The sequence below is a fragment of the Musa acuminata genome, chromosome BXJ2-5, assembly GCF_036884655.1.
Source record: "Musa acuminata AAA Group cultivar baxijiao chromosome BXJ2-5, Cavendish_Baxijiao_AAA, whole genome shotgun sequence".
Lineage (NCBI taxonomy): Eukaryota > Viridiplantae > Streptophyta > Magnoliopsida > Zingiberales > Musaceae > Musa > Musa acuminata.
This window is the reverse complement of record NC_088342.1, coordinates 18,890,474-18,907,069: the sequence shown is the minus strand read 5'-3', so window position 1 is coordinate 18,907,069 and position 16,596 is coordinate 18,890,474. Positions and strand designations below refer to the sequence as shown.

Sequence of the window (16,596 nt, the reverse complement as noted above, 5' to 3'; positions counted from 1 at the left end):
ATCGTAAAAAAGAAGAAGAGAAAGGGGATGATCACTTCGAGGGGATCGGCCTCCTTGATCGCTTCGAGGGGATCGGCCCTCCTTGATCGCAGCCACGCCTCGAGCATCGTCGCCTTCCAGCCGATCCCCTCAAAGTGATCATACCCCTTTCTCTTCTTCTTTTTTACAATATAACTTTAGGGTCTTATCATTTGGTATCAGAGCGACAATAATAAGACCTTTAGGGTCTTATCATTTGGTATCAGACCCTAAAGGAAGATAAGTCGAAGGTCGCTGGCTGGGGAAACAACGACAATGGTGAAGAAAGAGTTGCTTAGAGCCTGCGATGCTCTGCCGGCCCCCTTTGACTTCACCTAGACGTGGGTGGATGGAGCTCCCAGACGTGGGAGACTTTTGTCAGGTGGTCATTCAGAAATGGATGAATCACATTCTGACTGAGATCCCACTACACCCTCTATATGTTTGATATGACATCCAGAGTTTTGGTGAGTTATTTCTGTTCGTGCTCTGGATAGTTATGATATGATTGCAACGTCAAGGACGACGTTTGAGCTTCTGTACGACATATGAGTTTGATATGCTCTGAAATGCTTCATTCACTGTTGATTTTGCTTCGTAATGTTCCATATGTCGTTGATGTGATTTGGAACATTTTAAATGCCATTGTTAAGCTCCGATATGTTTCCTTTGTTTCTGATATGCTCCAATTACTCTATGCCCCATCTGTCAGGAACCAAATATGTATGATTAAAAAGGACAATTATGATTCTGCTCCTAATGATATTATGTATACGAAATCGTATATTCTGCTTTGTGTTTGAAAACTGCATCTCTTTGGAAATTGTACTATTTTGATATGGATATGTTAGTCACTTGCTGAGCTCTTTATGCTCACCCCATTTGTTGATAAATTTTTCAGGATAGCGTATCGCTTGCTTAAATGTTAAGAATGGGCTGAGGCAGTGGAAAGTTTAGAAGACGTTGGCCAGAACTTTTGTTAGCATATATGTAGTTGTGTATAAGCTACCTTGCATCTAATGAAATGTGACTATGAATCTAAACCTGTGGATTTTGTGCAAGTTAAAGGATCCCTCATGTATAGGGTTTGGAATGTTAAATTAAATTCGTGTAATGATATGAACTTATGGTAAATCGATGATTGTGGTGACTGCATAGATTTCCCCACTTGTGGATTTATATTGTGGTTTTTATTTTGATGAGTTGAGTTCAGATTGTATAAATTATCGAGTGATGTGTGCTATGTTTATGAATTGCACAGGGTTATGAATTGGTAGATTATAGAAGTGAAATTTTTGATCTGAATGTTTTCTTAGTGACCTCAAATGTGTGTTTGGATCCTGGGTTAGTCGTGACAAAAAAAAAAAATTTTTAAATATCATGGATATTTTTAGGGGTGTGACAGAGGCAGGCGGCGGTGGAGAGGCAGCGGTGGTGGCGCGGCTGGGAGCAGCGTCACCAACGATCGTCGAGGAGGAGAGGTCGAGCGGTTGCGCTGCGACGCAAGGGGAGGCGGGCGGCGGCAGTAGGGCTAGGATGGATGCTGGTAGCGTCGTCTCTTTGTCGGGGAACAGCGGCGGTGATGGTCGCCAGCCAGGAAGCGAGGCGATGGTGGGCGCTGGCCGGAGAGCAGCAGCGGTGGGTGGGCTGGCCGGAAGCAGGGGATGCAGGGGTGGCTGCGGCTTCTTCCTCTCGTGTTTCTTCTTTTTTTTTTTTTTGAACGAGATGGGGCAGCGAGCAGGTCGAGCGGTGGTCGAAGGTCGCTGGCTGGGGAAACAACGACAATGGTGAAGAAAGAGTTGCCTTGTAGTGGTGCTCTCCGGCCAGCGCCCACCATCGCCTCGCTTCCTGGCTGGCGACCATCACCGCCGCTGTTCCCCGACAAAGAGACGACGCTACCAGCATCCATCCTAGCCCTACTGCCGCCGCCCGCCTCCCCTTGCGTCGCAGCGCAACCGCTCGACCTCTCCTCCTCGACGATCGTTGGTGACGCTGCTCCCAGCCGCGCCACCACCGCTGCCTCTCCACCGCCGCCTGCCTCTGTCACACCCCTAAAAATATCCATGATATTTAAAAATTTTTTTTTTTTGTCACGACTAACCCAGGATCCAAACACACATTTGAGGTCACTAAGAAAACATTCAGATCAAAAATTTCACTTCTATAATCTACCAATTCATAACCCTGTGCAATTCATAAACATAGCACACATCACTCGATAATTTATACAATCTGAACTCAACTCATCAAAATAAAAACCACAATATAAATCCACAAGTGGGGAAATCTATGCAGTCACCACAATCATCGATTTACCATAAGTTCATATCATTACACGAATTTAATTTAACATTCCAAACCCTATACATGAGGGATCCTTTAACTTGCACAAAATCCACAGGTTTAGATTCATAGTCACATTTCATTAGATGCAAGGTAGCTTATACACAACTACATATATGCTAACAAAAGTTCTGGCCAACGTCTTCTAAACTTTCCACTGCCTCAGCCCATTCTTAACATTTAAGCAAGCGATACGCTATCCTGAAAAATTTATCAACAAATGGGGTGAGCATAAAGAGCTCAGCAAGTGACTAACATATCCATATCAAAATAGTACAATTTCCAAAGAGATGCAGTTTTCAAACACAAAGCAGAATATACGATTTCGTATACATAATATCATTAGGAGCAGAATCATAATTGTCCTTTTTAATCATACATATTTGGTTCCTGACAGATGGGGCATAGAGTAATTGGAGCATATCAGAAACAAAGGAAACATATCGGAGCTTAACAATGGCATTTAAAATGTTCCAAATCACATCAACGACATATGGAACATTACGAAGCAAAATCAACAGTGAATGAAGCATTTCAGAGCATATCAAACTCATATGTCGTACAGAAGCTCAAACGTCGTCCTTGACGTTGCAATCATATCATAACTATCCAGAGCACGAACAGAAATAACTCACCAAAACTCTGGATGTCATATCAAACATATAGAGGGTGTAGTGGGATCTCAGTCAGAATGTGATTCATCCATTTCTGAATGACCACCTGACAAAAGTCTCCCACGTCTGGGAGCTCCATCCACCCACGTCTAGGTGAAGTCAAAGGGGGCCGGCAGAGCATCGCAGGCTCTAAGCAATATCCCACAAAGCGGGATCCCACAAAGCGGGCAAATAAGCGCATACCAGAATATCCCACAAAGCGGGACCCCACAAAGCGGGCAAATCAGCGCATACCCTTTACCATTTCTGGCAAAGGTCCAGACAATCCCACACACCAGAGTACAAGAAGGCAGTTTCAACAATAAGTAGCATATAACGGAAGCACACGCGGAACAACCAAACGTACATGTGCCTTTTCAAAAGCAATGTGATGCAAGGAACAAATCTCTCACAAAAATATTCATTTTAGGAAAGAAATGAAAGCAAGAGTGTACAGGGATTCCAAGCAATCATAATCAGCTCAATTCCAATAAGAAGATTAGGTGAATTCAAGTATCCAAAGGAAATGGAACAGAATACGCGAAATCAACCAAAGCTCGATTTCGGACAGAATTCCAGTGGCACATCAAACAAATATTTCAGAATAACAATTATGCTCCAATACCCATAAGAAGGCTATGGTCGAACCATATATCAATCTATATTCGGATGGAACAGATTTCAGATGAAATAGGGCTCCCAACACAGAGTTACCTCTGATTTGGTAACACAAGGTCAAAATCACAATCACTGTTTTGCAGAATTTACAGGGTCGGATTCAACAGACGATAGGGTAGGCAATTGAATTCCAAAATTTTCAAACCATATGTCAAAAGAAAGATTTTCAAGTCTAGTTTCAAATAAAATCAGTTTGGTACAATTCAGAATTTTCAACAGGGAGTTATAGGCATTTTAGTAGCGATAGGTCAGAAATCTTGAACTCTGTTTTACAGCGTCTATAGGCTCATTTGAAAAAAATGTTTGGGTAAGTATTCGGTGTCCAAAATCTACAAAATCGGTGTCAAAAGAAAGACATAAGAGTCTAATTACAAACAAAATAGTTCCTGCCTGAATTCACATCTTATACTAAAACTTACAGCCGAAGCAGTGTATAGGGGTCAGTTTACCGAAAATATTTCAGAATGCATGGTTTTAGGTCCAAAACGAGTCATATCAGTTTCAAAACAGAAATCTTCCAATTTATTTTGAATCAACATAAAAACAGAGTCTAATACTTCTGTAGGATGGGGTTAGAACACTTGCCTTTGGAAATTTTGACCCGAAATGACAAGATTAAAGCAAGAGCCCTAAAAGCCCCAATTTTCTTTCTCTTCTTCTTCTTCTTCTTCTTCTTCTTCTTCTTCTTCTTCTTTCTTTCTTTCTTTCCCTGATCACCCACGAGCTGCCTCCTCTGCTTCCTTAACAACGAAGGCAGAGAAAGCTTAAGCGGTGGAATTTGTCATTTGGTGCATTTTGCAGTTTAGTCCTTGTTTTTATCATATTCACGATTAGGTCCTTAGGGTTTACATATAGGTCCTCAGATTCTTTCTTTTTCTTTTTTTTTTGAACAGATCTCCCAAATCTTAAAAATAAGTTACCTCTGATTCATACTCTTTCTTTTGTCAATTAAAATAGATGCTTACATTATCACCAAAAATTTATACGAACATTCGGAAATGAGGGGTGTTACAGCCTCCCCTTGGGTCGCAGCCACCGATTGTCGCCCTCCTCGCGGCGACCGAAACAGGGCAACTCACGGATTGCCCTTGTTCCCAACCGCGTCACCACCACTTTTCCCAGCCGCATCGCCGCCGCTCGATCACCCGGCTAGCGACCTCTTCTCCTCGCGTCCCCATCTTGCTCGAGCGAGAAGGACCGCCGGCACCGTAACCGCAGTCGTCGGTTGCCGTAGCCCCTCCTTGTAGCGGTTACAGAAACAGAACTTCCTCTGTTGTCGCAGCCCCTCGTCGATCGCAGCGAGAGCTCAAGTTCTATGCAACGCAGAACTTGAGCTCTCATCTTGTTAAAATTTGTTGAGGCTCTCTAGTAGGCTTTTTTTGAAATCATTAAGTGTTTCTTGCAGTCGGTTCTCAATTCTGATTTCCAATGCTTCCATTTGTGCTTTCATTAAGTTATCGGTGGCCATTTTGTAAGACTGCAAATCTGTAATCTCAACTCCTATTTCTGGTGTCAAGACTAGGGCATATATCACTGCCCTACTCGATGCTATTGTTATGATGCAATCGGTGGTAGCACTATTGGAATAAAGGGTTGCTGCGAGGATGTGGGGATGTAGCTGTGTTCGCTGCGTAGGAGGCAACGATGCTTGTTGTGGTCGCTGCGTGGAGGGATCGCTACTGCTGAGGGCTGGGAGGCAGCAATGGTGGCGCGGCTAGGGCAGCACCGCCAAGGGCTCGTCGTTGCGATGGGTGCGACGACACGGATGGAAGGCAGCGTTGCTATATCTCTGTCACACTGCGGAAGGAGGCACTGGTGAGAGGCAACGATGCTTGTTGCAGTCACTGCGTGGAGGGATCGCTACTGCTGAGGGCTGAGAGGTAGCGATGGTGGTGCGTTTGGGGGCAGCGTCGGCAAGGGCTTGCCGATGCGATGGCTGCGATGGAGGAAGAGTTGCTGCCCTGTGTTTCGATCGCTGCGTGTGATGAGAGCGTCGGGGGCTGGAAGGTAACGACTGCAACTATTATGACTCACGGAAGCGATCGCTAAATAATGAGGTTGAGACTGCGATGATGGCATCCGACGACTACAGCAGCGGAGGTAGAGCAAGGGAGAGGCAGCGTTGAAGCGGCCGAGGTTGATGTTGCAGTGGAGAATAGGAATCGACGGTGGCTCTGCGAGAACAAAGGCAATCGGTGATTTACCCTATTTCTGTTACCAAATGATAAGACCCTAAAGTCTTATCTTAAAAAAGAAGAGAAAGGTGATGATCACTTCGAGGGGATCGACCTCCTTGATCGCTTCGAGGGGATCGACCTCCTAGGATTTGTCAAAAGACAGAATAGTATTTTTCATAGATAACTGAAAAGAAGCAGTTACATCCCTATTTATAGAGTTCCACCCAAAATCCATCAGGACTTGAACTCTAATAATAAATAAATATTAAATAACCCTCTACTTATCTCTAACTGAACCAAACCGACTCGATAAACAACTGGACTAAACAGACTCAATAAACATTATTCAAAAGCTCAAAAAAAGGGTCCTAACATTCTATAACTCAAACTTAGTGATCTGTATGGGGTTTGGGTTTGAAGAACCCACTCGGATAGAAGTTTTGATAGAGGAGAATATATTTCTATGGAACAAACATAAAACAAAAAAGAAAGCAATCTCTTTTACTTATAAAATTAAAGTGTCAACTACGAGGATCAATCAATGGAATAAAGCATGATAAAAGACTTAAAAAGCAATAAAATGCAGGTTGTCTTTGGACAACACCTGGATGCATCTAGGCAAGTTGATGATCGCTATCAATTTTGGTCTCCTCTATTGCTGGTGGAACCTCCTCTTAAGGTTTGGTTTGGATAATAAGCAATAGGATTTTAAGAAATCTAACAACCAGACGATGTTTGGATGGACTTCGACTATTGGAACTCAAGGAAGAAGGGGTTGCAGCTGGAGGTCTAGCAACACCTTGCAGAATTCATCCTCTCTTCTTTTCTCCTCTCTTGCTCTCAACAAAAGCTGGAGGGCTGACTGGACTGCTTCTTTGCTGCCTTAGGTTTTTCTTCTTCTTCTTACTACTGCAGAAGGCCTCTTAGAAAGTAATTAAGGCTAGCAGCAACTCGAAAAAGATGATGTAGCAAGGTGGTCACTGACAGGAATAAGCGCTGCTGAACTTGCAAACTCCTTCCTCTCTTTCTCTCCTCTCTTCTCAGCTTATGGCACATTAGGAACTCAAAAAGAGGGCCCAACTTGCATGTCTTCAAGGGAGCTACAACCTCTTGGTTTTATAGGATTGGAGGGATGGAGTCCTAGCTAGGATAGGACTTGAAGAGTCCTTATGCCTTTAGGACTTTAAGAGTCTAATGACCTTATGGCTTGGAGGGTCTTAATGCCCTTAGGACTTGGAACTGGACCTAATCTGACCTGACCTGATCTCTTTGAGTTTAATTGTGCTCGAGTTGAGTTCAATTACATTGGATTTGAATATGAGTTTCGAGTCGAAGTCGGGTTGAGCTGAATTAGACTTCTTCTAGAACTCGATTTGAGTCGAATTTGAGTAAGATTTAACCTGACTTGAATTCGATCTTTGAGCTCAAGATTGGGCTTGGTCTTGGTTTGGTTTTATTTAGGATCAAATTGGAGTCCAACTGGAACTCTAGTTGGGCTGAATTGGTGTTTGGCTCAAACTTTGCTAAATCATCCCTTCTCATGTCTCCCCGATTAAGCAACTCACATCAAGTTGAATCTTGCTTTGAGGTTGCTTTTCCCTCCATTTGTATGTTGGAGGTTTTGCTTTGGTTAGTCGATGTCATCAACATCACCTTGCTTAGTTGTGTTGTCTACGCACGCTGTTTTGATGGGGTTCTCCTTGTTGTCGATCATAATTTACTTGTCTTGAGGACTTTCTTTTTCTTCTCGAGGCTTCAATGTTGATAGTACCCCGTTGTGTTTGTTCTCTCTCATCATGTTAGAGGTAGACTTAAGTTATTTGCATGCCAAAGTGAGCCATGAGTTTCCGACACATGTTCACCATCCTTTTGGCATGGGCGACCATCATTAAGTCGATTGGCCATCCACTTCTATCCTTCTTGATAATGAACTTCTTTCCATCCTTCCTAAATATAAATTGATGGGGTCGGTGAAAGTGGATGACTTCTTAGTCCCATGAGTACAAGCTCCCGAAGATGACTTGACATATGTTGAGAGGCACCACCTCGTATATCACTTTGTCGATGTACTTGGTGGTGATCGTAAATTTGAATTTGTATTTGCAATATATCTTTATCTTGATGTCTTTGTGGATCCACCATAGAGGATATGGATTCGGATGAAGAGTGTTGAGATAAGATTCTTTTGCTTTCCAATGTCGATGATCAAATCGATTACCTTTCCTTTCACTTAGATCTCGAGAGTGAACAATTCTTCTCGAACTTCTAAATTGGGGATCGAATTCAGGTCTATAACCTTTGGTATAAAAATCAATGATAAACTCATATCCAAATGTGAAACCAATGCCAGTTCGAGATGATCATCTACTACGATCATGGTTGCTGTAGACTGACTTTGATTGTTCTTCTTCCACTTCTTGGTAAGAATTCGAGGTGAACCATCCAACACTTCTCCTATGTATGACTTGTAATTTTACAATGATTGTAGAATAAATCATTTTTGTTCGAAGAAGATGAGGTTTTACTACTCCTAGTGTTCTTCTTGGCTTTCGAGTGCTTCCCTTTGGAGGGTATGTTGATGAGAGCCTCGACTTAAAAGGGCTGAGTTCTTGCTATAATGTCCTGCTTAGTAGTTTCTTCTTCACAACTACACGTCTCAAATAGAGATAACTCTCTCCTTTGTTACGACGTTCTTCGCTTAATTGTCCTTTATTTGGGGTTGGCCAACCCATCACAATCTCCATGTGTTGGGTTAATACAACCATTTAAGTAGTATGAGCAGCCAAGGCTATCGAGGTGTTGGCCACCATCCAATCGATGTTCCTTCCTCTTGACGAGCGTGACTTGAACTCCAATTCTTCTAGACTTGTAATTTTACAATGATTATAGAATAAATCATTTTTGTTCGAAGAAGATGAGGTTTTACTACTCCTAGTGTTATTCTTGGCTTTCGAGTGCTTCCCTTTGGAGGGTATGTTGATGAGAACCTCGACTTAAAAGGGCTGAGTTCTTGCTATAATGTCCTGCTTAGTAGTTTCTTCTTCACAACTACACGTCTCAAATAGAGATAACTCTCTCCTTTGTTACAACGTTCTTCGCTTAATCGTCCTTTATTTGGGGTTGGCCAACCCATCACAATCTCCATGTGTTGGGTTAATACAACCATTTAAGTAGTACGAGCAGCCAAGGCTATCGAGGTGTTGGCCACCATCCAATCGATGTTCCTTCCTCTTGGCGAGCGTGACTTGAACTCCAATTCTTCTAGCTCTTCTCTATAGGCTTTGTATCCTTGTCTAGTGGTAACCATCCATAGGCAAGGAACCCTTGCTCTGATACCACCTCATCCATATGGGATTCGGGTTTGATGACTCATCTATTCAATACCACCTCTTTGATGAAGGTTTTAGTCGAGCAAAAGATATCGATAAGGAACAAGCGTAAAACCAAAAAAAAAACATCTATTGTTCGTATAATTAAAGTGCAAATTACAAGGGCTAAATAGAATAAAGTGCAACAAAAGATTTAAACAAAAGCGTTAAAATGCAACTTGCCTTTGGACAACACTTGGGTGCTCTCGACAGATTGAGGATCACTGCTGGTTTTGGTCTCCTCTTTTATTATTATTGGGACCTCCTCCTGAGGTTTGAACACAAGCAATAGGGCTTTGGGACTTCTCACCAAGGTATGCAATTTCGAATAATACTATCTGGTACGGGCGATACGTACCAATCCGTCATGTCACGGACAAACTTCTAAACAGGATGTTTGATGTAATACTTATGTATGTCCGTGTCTTTTGGTATGTTCATGCCTTGTACAGCATGTAGAGGGACAACCGAAAGCTTAATAGTCCTATTTTAGTTAGGTTGGTGGCCTCTTTAGGCTTGTAAATAAAGGTTGTGTCATGTGGACACGTGTAAGAGATCTTCGATCTGTAATTGATCATTTTACCTTTTGTTGTGCAACTGTTCAGAGCTTGTAAAGTCTGTTTGTAATTTGCATTATTCATGAAGTGTTTTCAGAGATGTTTGCTTGTGGATCCCGATTGAGACGTTCTCTCTAACCCGTTCTTTCTTTTGTTGGTCCTAAGGGACAACGGGAGGCTTCGGGGAGGCTGACCTTTGCGGACGGACACGCAAGGGTGCCGCATGACTTAGGCAAAACCAGCTAAGTTCGTGACAGTCAGTTGACCGGTACACGGACCGCTCGTTACCGGACGGAACGATATATATGTGTATGTATATATGTATATATGTGTACACATATATGCATATATGTGTACACATATATGCATATATGTGTACACATATATGCATATATGTGTACACATATATGCATATATGTGTACACATATATGCATATATGTGTACACATATATGTATATATATATATATATATATATATATATATATACATACATATATATATACATACATAAGGTAACATCGCTTCGAGCGGTATACCGTTCGGTATACAGTATCGCACCGTACCGAGCTAATGTCGAAACTCCGGTACGGTACGAAATTGCGAACCTTGCTTCTCACAACAACTACACAATGTTTATGTGAAGGACTTCGACTGCTAAAATTTAAGGAAGAAGGGGCAGCCGCTGGAGGTCTAGCGACACCTTACAAAATTCCTCCTCTCTTCTCTCTTTTGCTCTTGATAGAAGCTAAAGGACTAGGGCCGATTGGGATTGCTTCTTGGCTGCCTTAGGTTCTTCTTCTTTGTCTTGTTGCTGCCAAAGGCCTCCTTGGAAGCTATTAAGGTTGGCATCAACTCGAAGAAAGTTCACTACAGGAAGGTGAACATAGATAGGAAGAAGGATTGTTGAACTTGCAAACTCCTTTCTTTCTCTCCTCTCTTCTCAGCTTAGGGCCTGCTGGAAACTCAAGAGCGGGCTCTACTTGGATATCTTCAAGTGGGTTGCAATCCCTTAGTTTTATAGGATTGGAGGGGTGGAGTCCTAACTAGGTTAAGACTCAGAGAGTCCTAATTTCTTCGGACTTGAAGTCCTAATGCCTTTAGGACTTAGAGTGGGAACAAATTTGGTCGAACCTGACCTCTTTGGATTCAATTGAGCTAAAGTTGAGTCCAACCATATTGGATTTGAATCAGAGTTTTGAGTCTAGCCAAGCTGAGCTGAATTAGACTTCGATCAGAACTCAATTTGAGCTGAATTCGAGTGAGGCTTGAAATGTGAATCTAGTTTTTGAGCTCAATATTGGGCTTAATCTTGCTTTGGTTTGATCAAGATCGAATTGGAGTCCGATTAAAACTTCAGTTGAGCAAAATTGGAGTTTGGCTCAAACTCACTAGATTGTCCTTGATCACATAGTCACCCAGATTGCTAAGAAGCAATCTTAAAAATTGCAAAATTACAAAATTGCTTGCCCTCAAGGATTATACATAAAAATCGTAAGATAATTAATATCCAAAATAATAAGTGCTAGTTAGGGCCAACTAATTAGTCAATGTGGGAATTGCATAAAAGATTAGCATAGTGTGAATTTATAATGTCTTTGACGAGATGTTATAAGATTTTCCTTTATTCTTGTAGGGGTTTTTTGGATAACATTTTAGTCTCTTGGGAAATAAAGAACATTACAATGAACTACTTGATGACTTGATAAATAAAAGTTTTTATACAGCAATATTTATAAAATTTTTCATGTGCATCACGTAAAGATGATCTCGAGACACTCCAAAGAAAATTTGCTAAATTTATGACAAATATGGAACTTTGTCCCCACTAAACTTATTTTAGAGTTCAATTGCTTTTTTTAATTATCCAGAACATAATTAGGATATTAGACCTAAAGATCTAGAATTACCAATTATGCTATTTGTAGAACAAAGTCACATCATATGTAGGTGGAAGACAATCACAAGTTGTTAGCCTCTTTCATAAATAAAAACATCATAATTAGTTATAAGAACGCATAATAATGCAAAACAATTCCTTTTTGAGACCAAGGAAAAAGGTTGTTTCATTTGCATAAGGAACTATTATGTGCAAAGTGACAAAAGAACTAGTGCAAAAATTTTATGCAAGCATTTGTGATGTTTTAACTGGCACAAAGCAATGTCATAAATAGCTAAATTTGTCGAACTCTCCCTTTCCCTCCTTTCTTCTCAGCCATCAACCTCCCTTTCAGAGGTTGTCAAGGGTTGTAGCAATGGTCGAAAGTTACCATCGTTTGGGAAAGAACTTGTTGCACTCACGATAGAAGACGAAGGCTCCTATGAAGGCTGATAGGGACGACAGCTTCTTAGAAGAATCTCCACAACAAAGGTGTTGCAATAGGTAGGAAGAAGAACAAGAAGGCTGCTAATTACCGACTTCACCCTCTCTTTTCTCTCCTCTCTTCTCTCCTCAGCAAGGACTCTGCCTCCTAAGGCCGACTAGGACTTGAGGAGGCTCTAGTTTGGATTCACTGAGTTGAATGCCCCCCTTGATTTATAGATTGGGGGATGAAGTCCTGACTGGGTTATGCCTCCCTCTCCTAGTGCTTGTAGAGGTAGAGTCTTAATTAAGTTAGGACTCTCTCTTCCTAGTGCATTTAGAGATGGAGTGCTAACTAAGTTAGGTTTCTCCCTTGCTCGACACCCCTAGCTCTCTTCCTCAATTTGGTTGTCTACTCTCCTAATCCAAGTAGGACTCAAAATTGAGTCTGTTGTAGGTTGGAGCTGGTCAAATCTAATTTCTAAGCTTGGAATTAAGCTCGAGTTGGGTTCAACAGAATTGAGATTGAATCGCAATTCGGCTCGAAGTTCATTTGAGTTGAATTCGACTTCAATCAAAACTCCTGAACTCTAGTGAGACTTAGGCTATGTCCGATCTGGTCCTTGAGATAAGGTTCGAGCTTGAGCTTAAGCTTGGTTTGGTTGGATTGGGATTGATTTGGTGTTCAACTTGAACTCCTCATCGCAGATCATGGATTCCCCAATTAGGTAGTTCAGCTCCTATTGAATCTTGATTTTGGTTTGAGCAACTAGGGGTTTTGCTTGGGCCCATTGTCGTGATTAATGTCGTCATGCCCAACCATACTCTCTTTTTGTGCCTTCTTGACATGGTTCTCATCATCATTCACCATCAACTCAAGGGTTTTGTTTCTCTTTTTTGAGCTCTCGAGGCTGCAATCTTACTACTGCCCCTTTTTGTTTCTCCTCCATTTTGTCATGTTGGAGGAACATTTTGATCTCTATGTAGAAATTAGAGTCATGTGCTTTTAGCAAGTGATCACCATCTTTTTTGTTTAGTCCGCGGTTATCAAGTCATCTGTCGAACCAATCGGATCTTAGGTGACAAGGAACTTTCTTCCATCCTTCTGGAGTTAATACCTTTTTGGAGTTGATGACAAAAGTAAACATCTCAATCCCAAAGGTAGGGGCTACTAAGAAATGGCTTCATAGATGTCAAGCAACACCACTTTGCACATCACCTTGTCAATGTATTGGCTTGTGATGGCAAAGCATATATGGCATCATCGACCAATATTTATCTCCACATCCTCATGGAGCAAACCTAGAAATTATGGGTTTGGATGTGGTGGTCTCTAGGCCGAGCTTCTGAACTGAGCTCACTAAGATGAGGTTTGTTTGGCAACCGATGTCGAACATAGATTCAACATCACCAATGATCTCTTGTTTCACCTGGATCATTATAGTAAAGAGTTCTAGAACTTTTGGACCAAAAGTCGAACTCGAGTATATAACCTTAGACCTTACGATGAGATACCGATGCAAGGTCGATGGAGTTGTCATCAATGATCGCAACTGCTATTCGCTAACTTTGATCATTCTTCTTTCACCTTTTCGAAAAGTGTTCTAGATGAACCTTCCAACACTTCTCATTGAGATTACAACAATTTTATAATGATCATATAAAAGATCACTTTTCCTCAAGGAGGATAAATTCTTACCATACTCAAAATTTTGCTTGGCCTTCCGCAATCTTCTCGCTGTAGTATCTAATCTTTCTTTCGATCACCATGATTGTCCCACCAGGGCCCGAGATGTCAAACACCTTGAAAAGGCTTAATTTGGTGTTGGTCTAACCATGTAGACCAATGGTATATTTCATGATTATTGAGTGGCCGTCAAGAGAAATCTGAAGCGCCACTGCTTGCTGTCAGAACTAGGTGGTGTAATCTTACACCGATTGCTTCGATTCTTGGCACAAGTGATGTCATATTTTCGACCAATTTTCGATGTAGGCCATCAAATGGAGTTCTTATTGGACGAGCCTTTTAAACTGACCCCAAGTCACCTCATCGTCGGTGTAAGATCAGAGTTACACATTCCACCATGCTAGAGCATGCCCAAACAACTTAAGTCACACAAGCACGACTTCATCGTTGTTGTTGTACCCATAGAGAGTAAAATAGGTGTCAAGTTGATCAAGCCACACATCTAATACCTTAGCATTGATCGTATCATCATAGGATGATATGTCAATCTAAGCCTTAACTCAAAAGGGTCGAAGACTCACTTTTTTCATCGATATCACAACATCATTGTCGTTGTTGCCACAACATGCCTTCAACAAACCAATTTCAAAATTTGATGAGGATGCCTTTCTCCTTCGTTGTGATGTGTATATCTCCATCGTCTCTTGTTGTTGGGATGGCTTAGGATTGGAACCAACCTATCATGACCTCCATCTTTTGCAGAAGTCCACCAAGACTGTTGGATTGCTCGTTTCCATCATGGATGGCCTCTTTTCATCAATGATCGAAGTTGAAATTCCAACTAGTGTAATTTATCACCCGATGCTTTGTATCTTTGCCTAGTGGTAACCATCCACAAGCGAGGAATGATGATATGAAAACAGCAGACCTGTATGAGCAATTCACGATGCATCTTGTATTGTAGAAAACACAAAATCTAAAGGCAAAATCAATCTACTTTACTTTAAAATAGAGGTACCTAAAACAGAGAACTAAGCAAAGGCTTCTAGAGCGATAAAGGCTCGAACTTCTCGTGCGACAAACACGAACTATTTGGGTTACAAACTTGTCACCGAACTCTCCCTTTCTCTCCTTTATAGTTTACTGAGAGTTGCAGTAGCTATTATGCTACTGTTTGGAGAAGTTGTTGGACTCGAGATTACTAAGAGTTGTCACAAGTTCACTTTTCTTTCTCTTCTTCTTCTATCTTCTCCTCTTCTTGCTACTGTCAAAGGATCTTGGGAAGGCTACTAGGGAGCAACAACTTCTTGGAAGAATATTTGCAACAAACGTGCTGCTACAGGAAGGTTGATGATTGTCAACTTATTCTTCGTTTTTCTCTCCTCTCTTCTCTCTTCGACTAGGACTTTGCTTAGGGCCAACTGGGACTTGAAGAGTGTCTAGTTTGGATTCGATGAGTTAAAGGGGTTGAGCATCCCCTTGTTTTATAGATGGAGGGATAGAGTCCTAGTTAGATTAGGACTCCCTCTTCATAATGTTCACTCCCTCTTCCTATTGCTTATAGGGGTGGAGTCCTAACTAGGTTAGGACTCTCTTCCTAGTCCTTTTATGGATGAAGTCCTACCTAGGTTAGGACTCCATTGCTAGGGCCGACGCCACAATTCTCTTCCTCAATTTGGTTGCCTACTCCTCTCCCAATCCGAGTGAGACTTGGATTGAGTTTGCTGCAGGTTGGAGTTGATCAAATCTGTCTTTTGGGCTTGGAATCGAGCTCGATTTGGGTTAAACAGGATTGAGATTTAATTAGAGTTCAACTCGAACTCTGAATGAGCTAAATCGGACTTAGACTGGAACTCAATTTACTCGAATGAGATTTACGTTGTGTTTGATCTGGTCTTTGAGCTCGGATTTAAGCTTGAACTTGGTTCGATTGAATCAGTATCGATTTAGAGTTCGACTTGAACTCCGGTTAAGTCGAATTAGAGTTTGACTTGAACTCAACTAGATCATTCCATATCACTTCCTCCATTGCCTTCTCTTTTTTCTCCAACTCCTCTTCTTCCTTTATCTTTTCATTCTCCTTCAACATATACCAATGTGTCATGTGTCGATACATCGGTTCCAGTCAGTATGTATGTATCAGTCCGACAAGATAATACCCACACTATATTGTTGTTATAATCCTTGTAACTTATAACCGGCACTAGAAGGCCTTTGTTGTGACTGTACATCTAATGCTTTAATACCAACTACATGCATGTGCCTTTGTTGTTAACTCACATCGATCCATTGGCATTAACTTTTTTTTTTAATAAAAAACTAGTAGTCCACTCTTACCCATCAACATGGAGATGAGGTATACATTAAACATTACAAGACAGAAATATAAATTCTAAGCAATAAGGAATTGATTTTTGTGGAGTACCTTGCGGTGAGACTTGCAAACTCTCATTGCCAATAGTGCTTGATTAGTATCAACACTTCGGTGAAGAATATGTACTTTGAATAACAAACTAAGAGGCCTTAAAAGTATCCATTGCTGCTCCAGGGAATAGTATGTTGGAAGAAAAACCAATATGCTCCTTTCAATGTCTGGTTCACTTTCATGGATATGCAATACCAACTTGTGAATAAGCGCATGTACTTCAGGTTTCATGTTTGCATTGGAAGAAGGGATCTGCCCTGGATTGCAATATGATGACAATGAATCTGAATCCATTCCCAGAAGTACCGCAACCTGGTAGGCATATTTGCTTCATTTTTTTCTCAAATACGGCATGTTTTAAAGAAGAAATGTTCAGATGCAAGCTGCAC

At 41.4% G+C, this 16,596-nt stretch overlaps 1 protein-coding gene and 1 long non-coding RNA gene across 3 annotated transcripts in view; both read right to left on the bottom strand.

Annotated features, from left to right (window-relative positions):
* LOC103985272 (zinc finger CCCH domain-containing protein 4) overlaps window positions 1-16,596 on the bottom strand; it is a 50,578-nt gene that overhangs the window by 18,397 nt on the left and 15,585 nt on the right. For both annotated transcript variants that reach the window (XM_009402924.3, XM_065109003.1), the window contains exon 5: window positions 16,208-16,519. In XM_009402924.3, the coding sequence (XP_009401199.2) occupies window positions 16,208-16,519 (312 nt within the window). The remainder of the gene's footprint in view (window positions 1-16,207; window positions 16,520-16,596) is intronic.
* On the bottom strand, window positions 2,285-5,026 carry LOC135612566 (uncharacterized). The gene is made up of 2 exons (XR_010487004.1): window positions 4,278-5,026; window positions 2,285-2,562 (listed from the first exon to the last, which is right to left on the bottom strand). It is a non-coding gene; the product is annotated as an uncharacterized LOC135612566 (long non-coding RNA).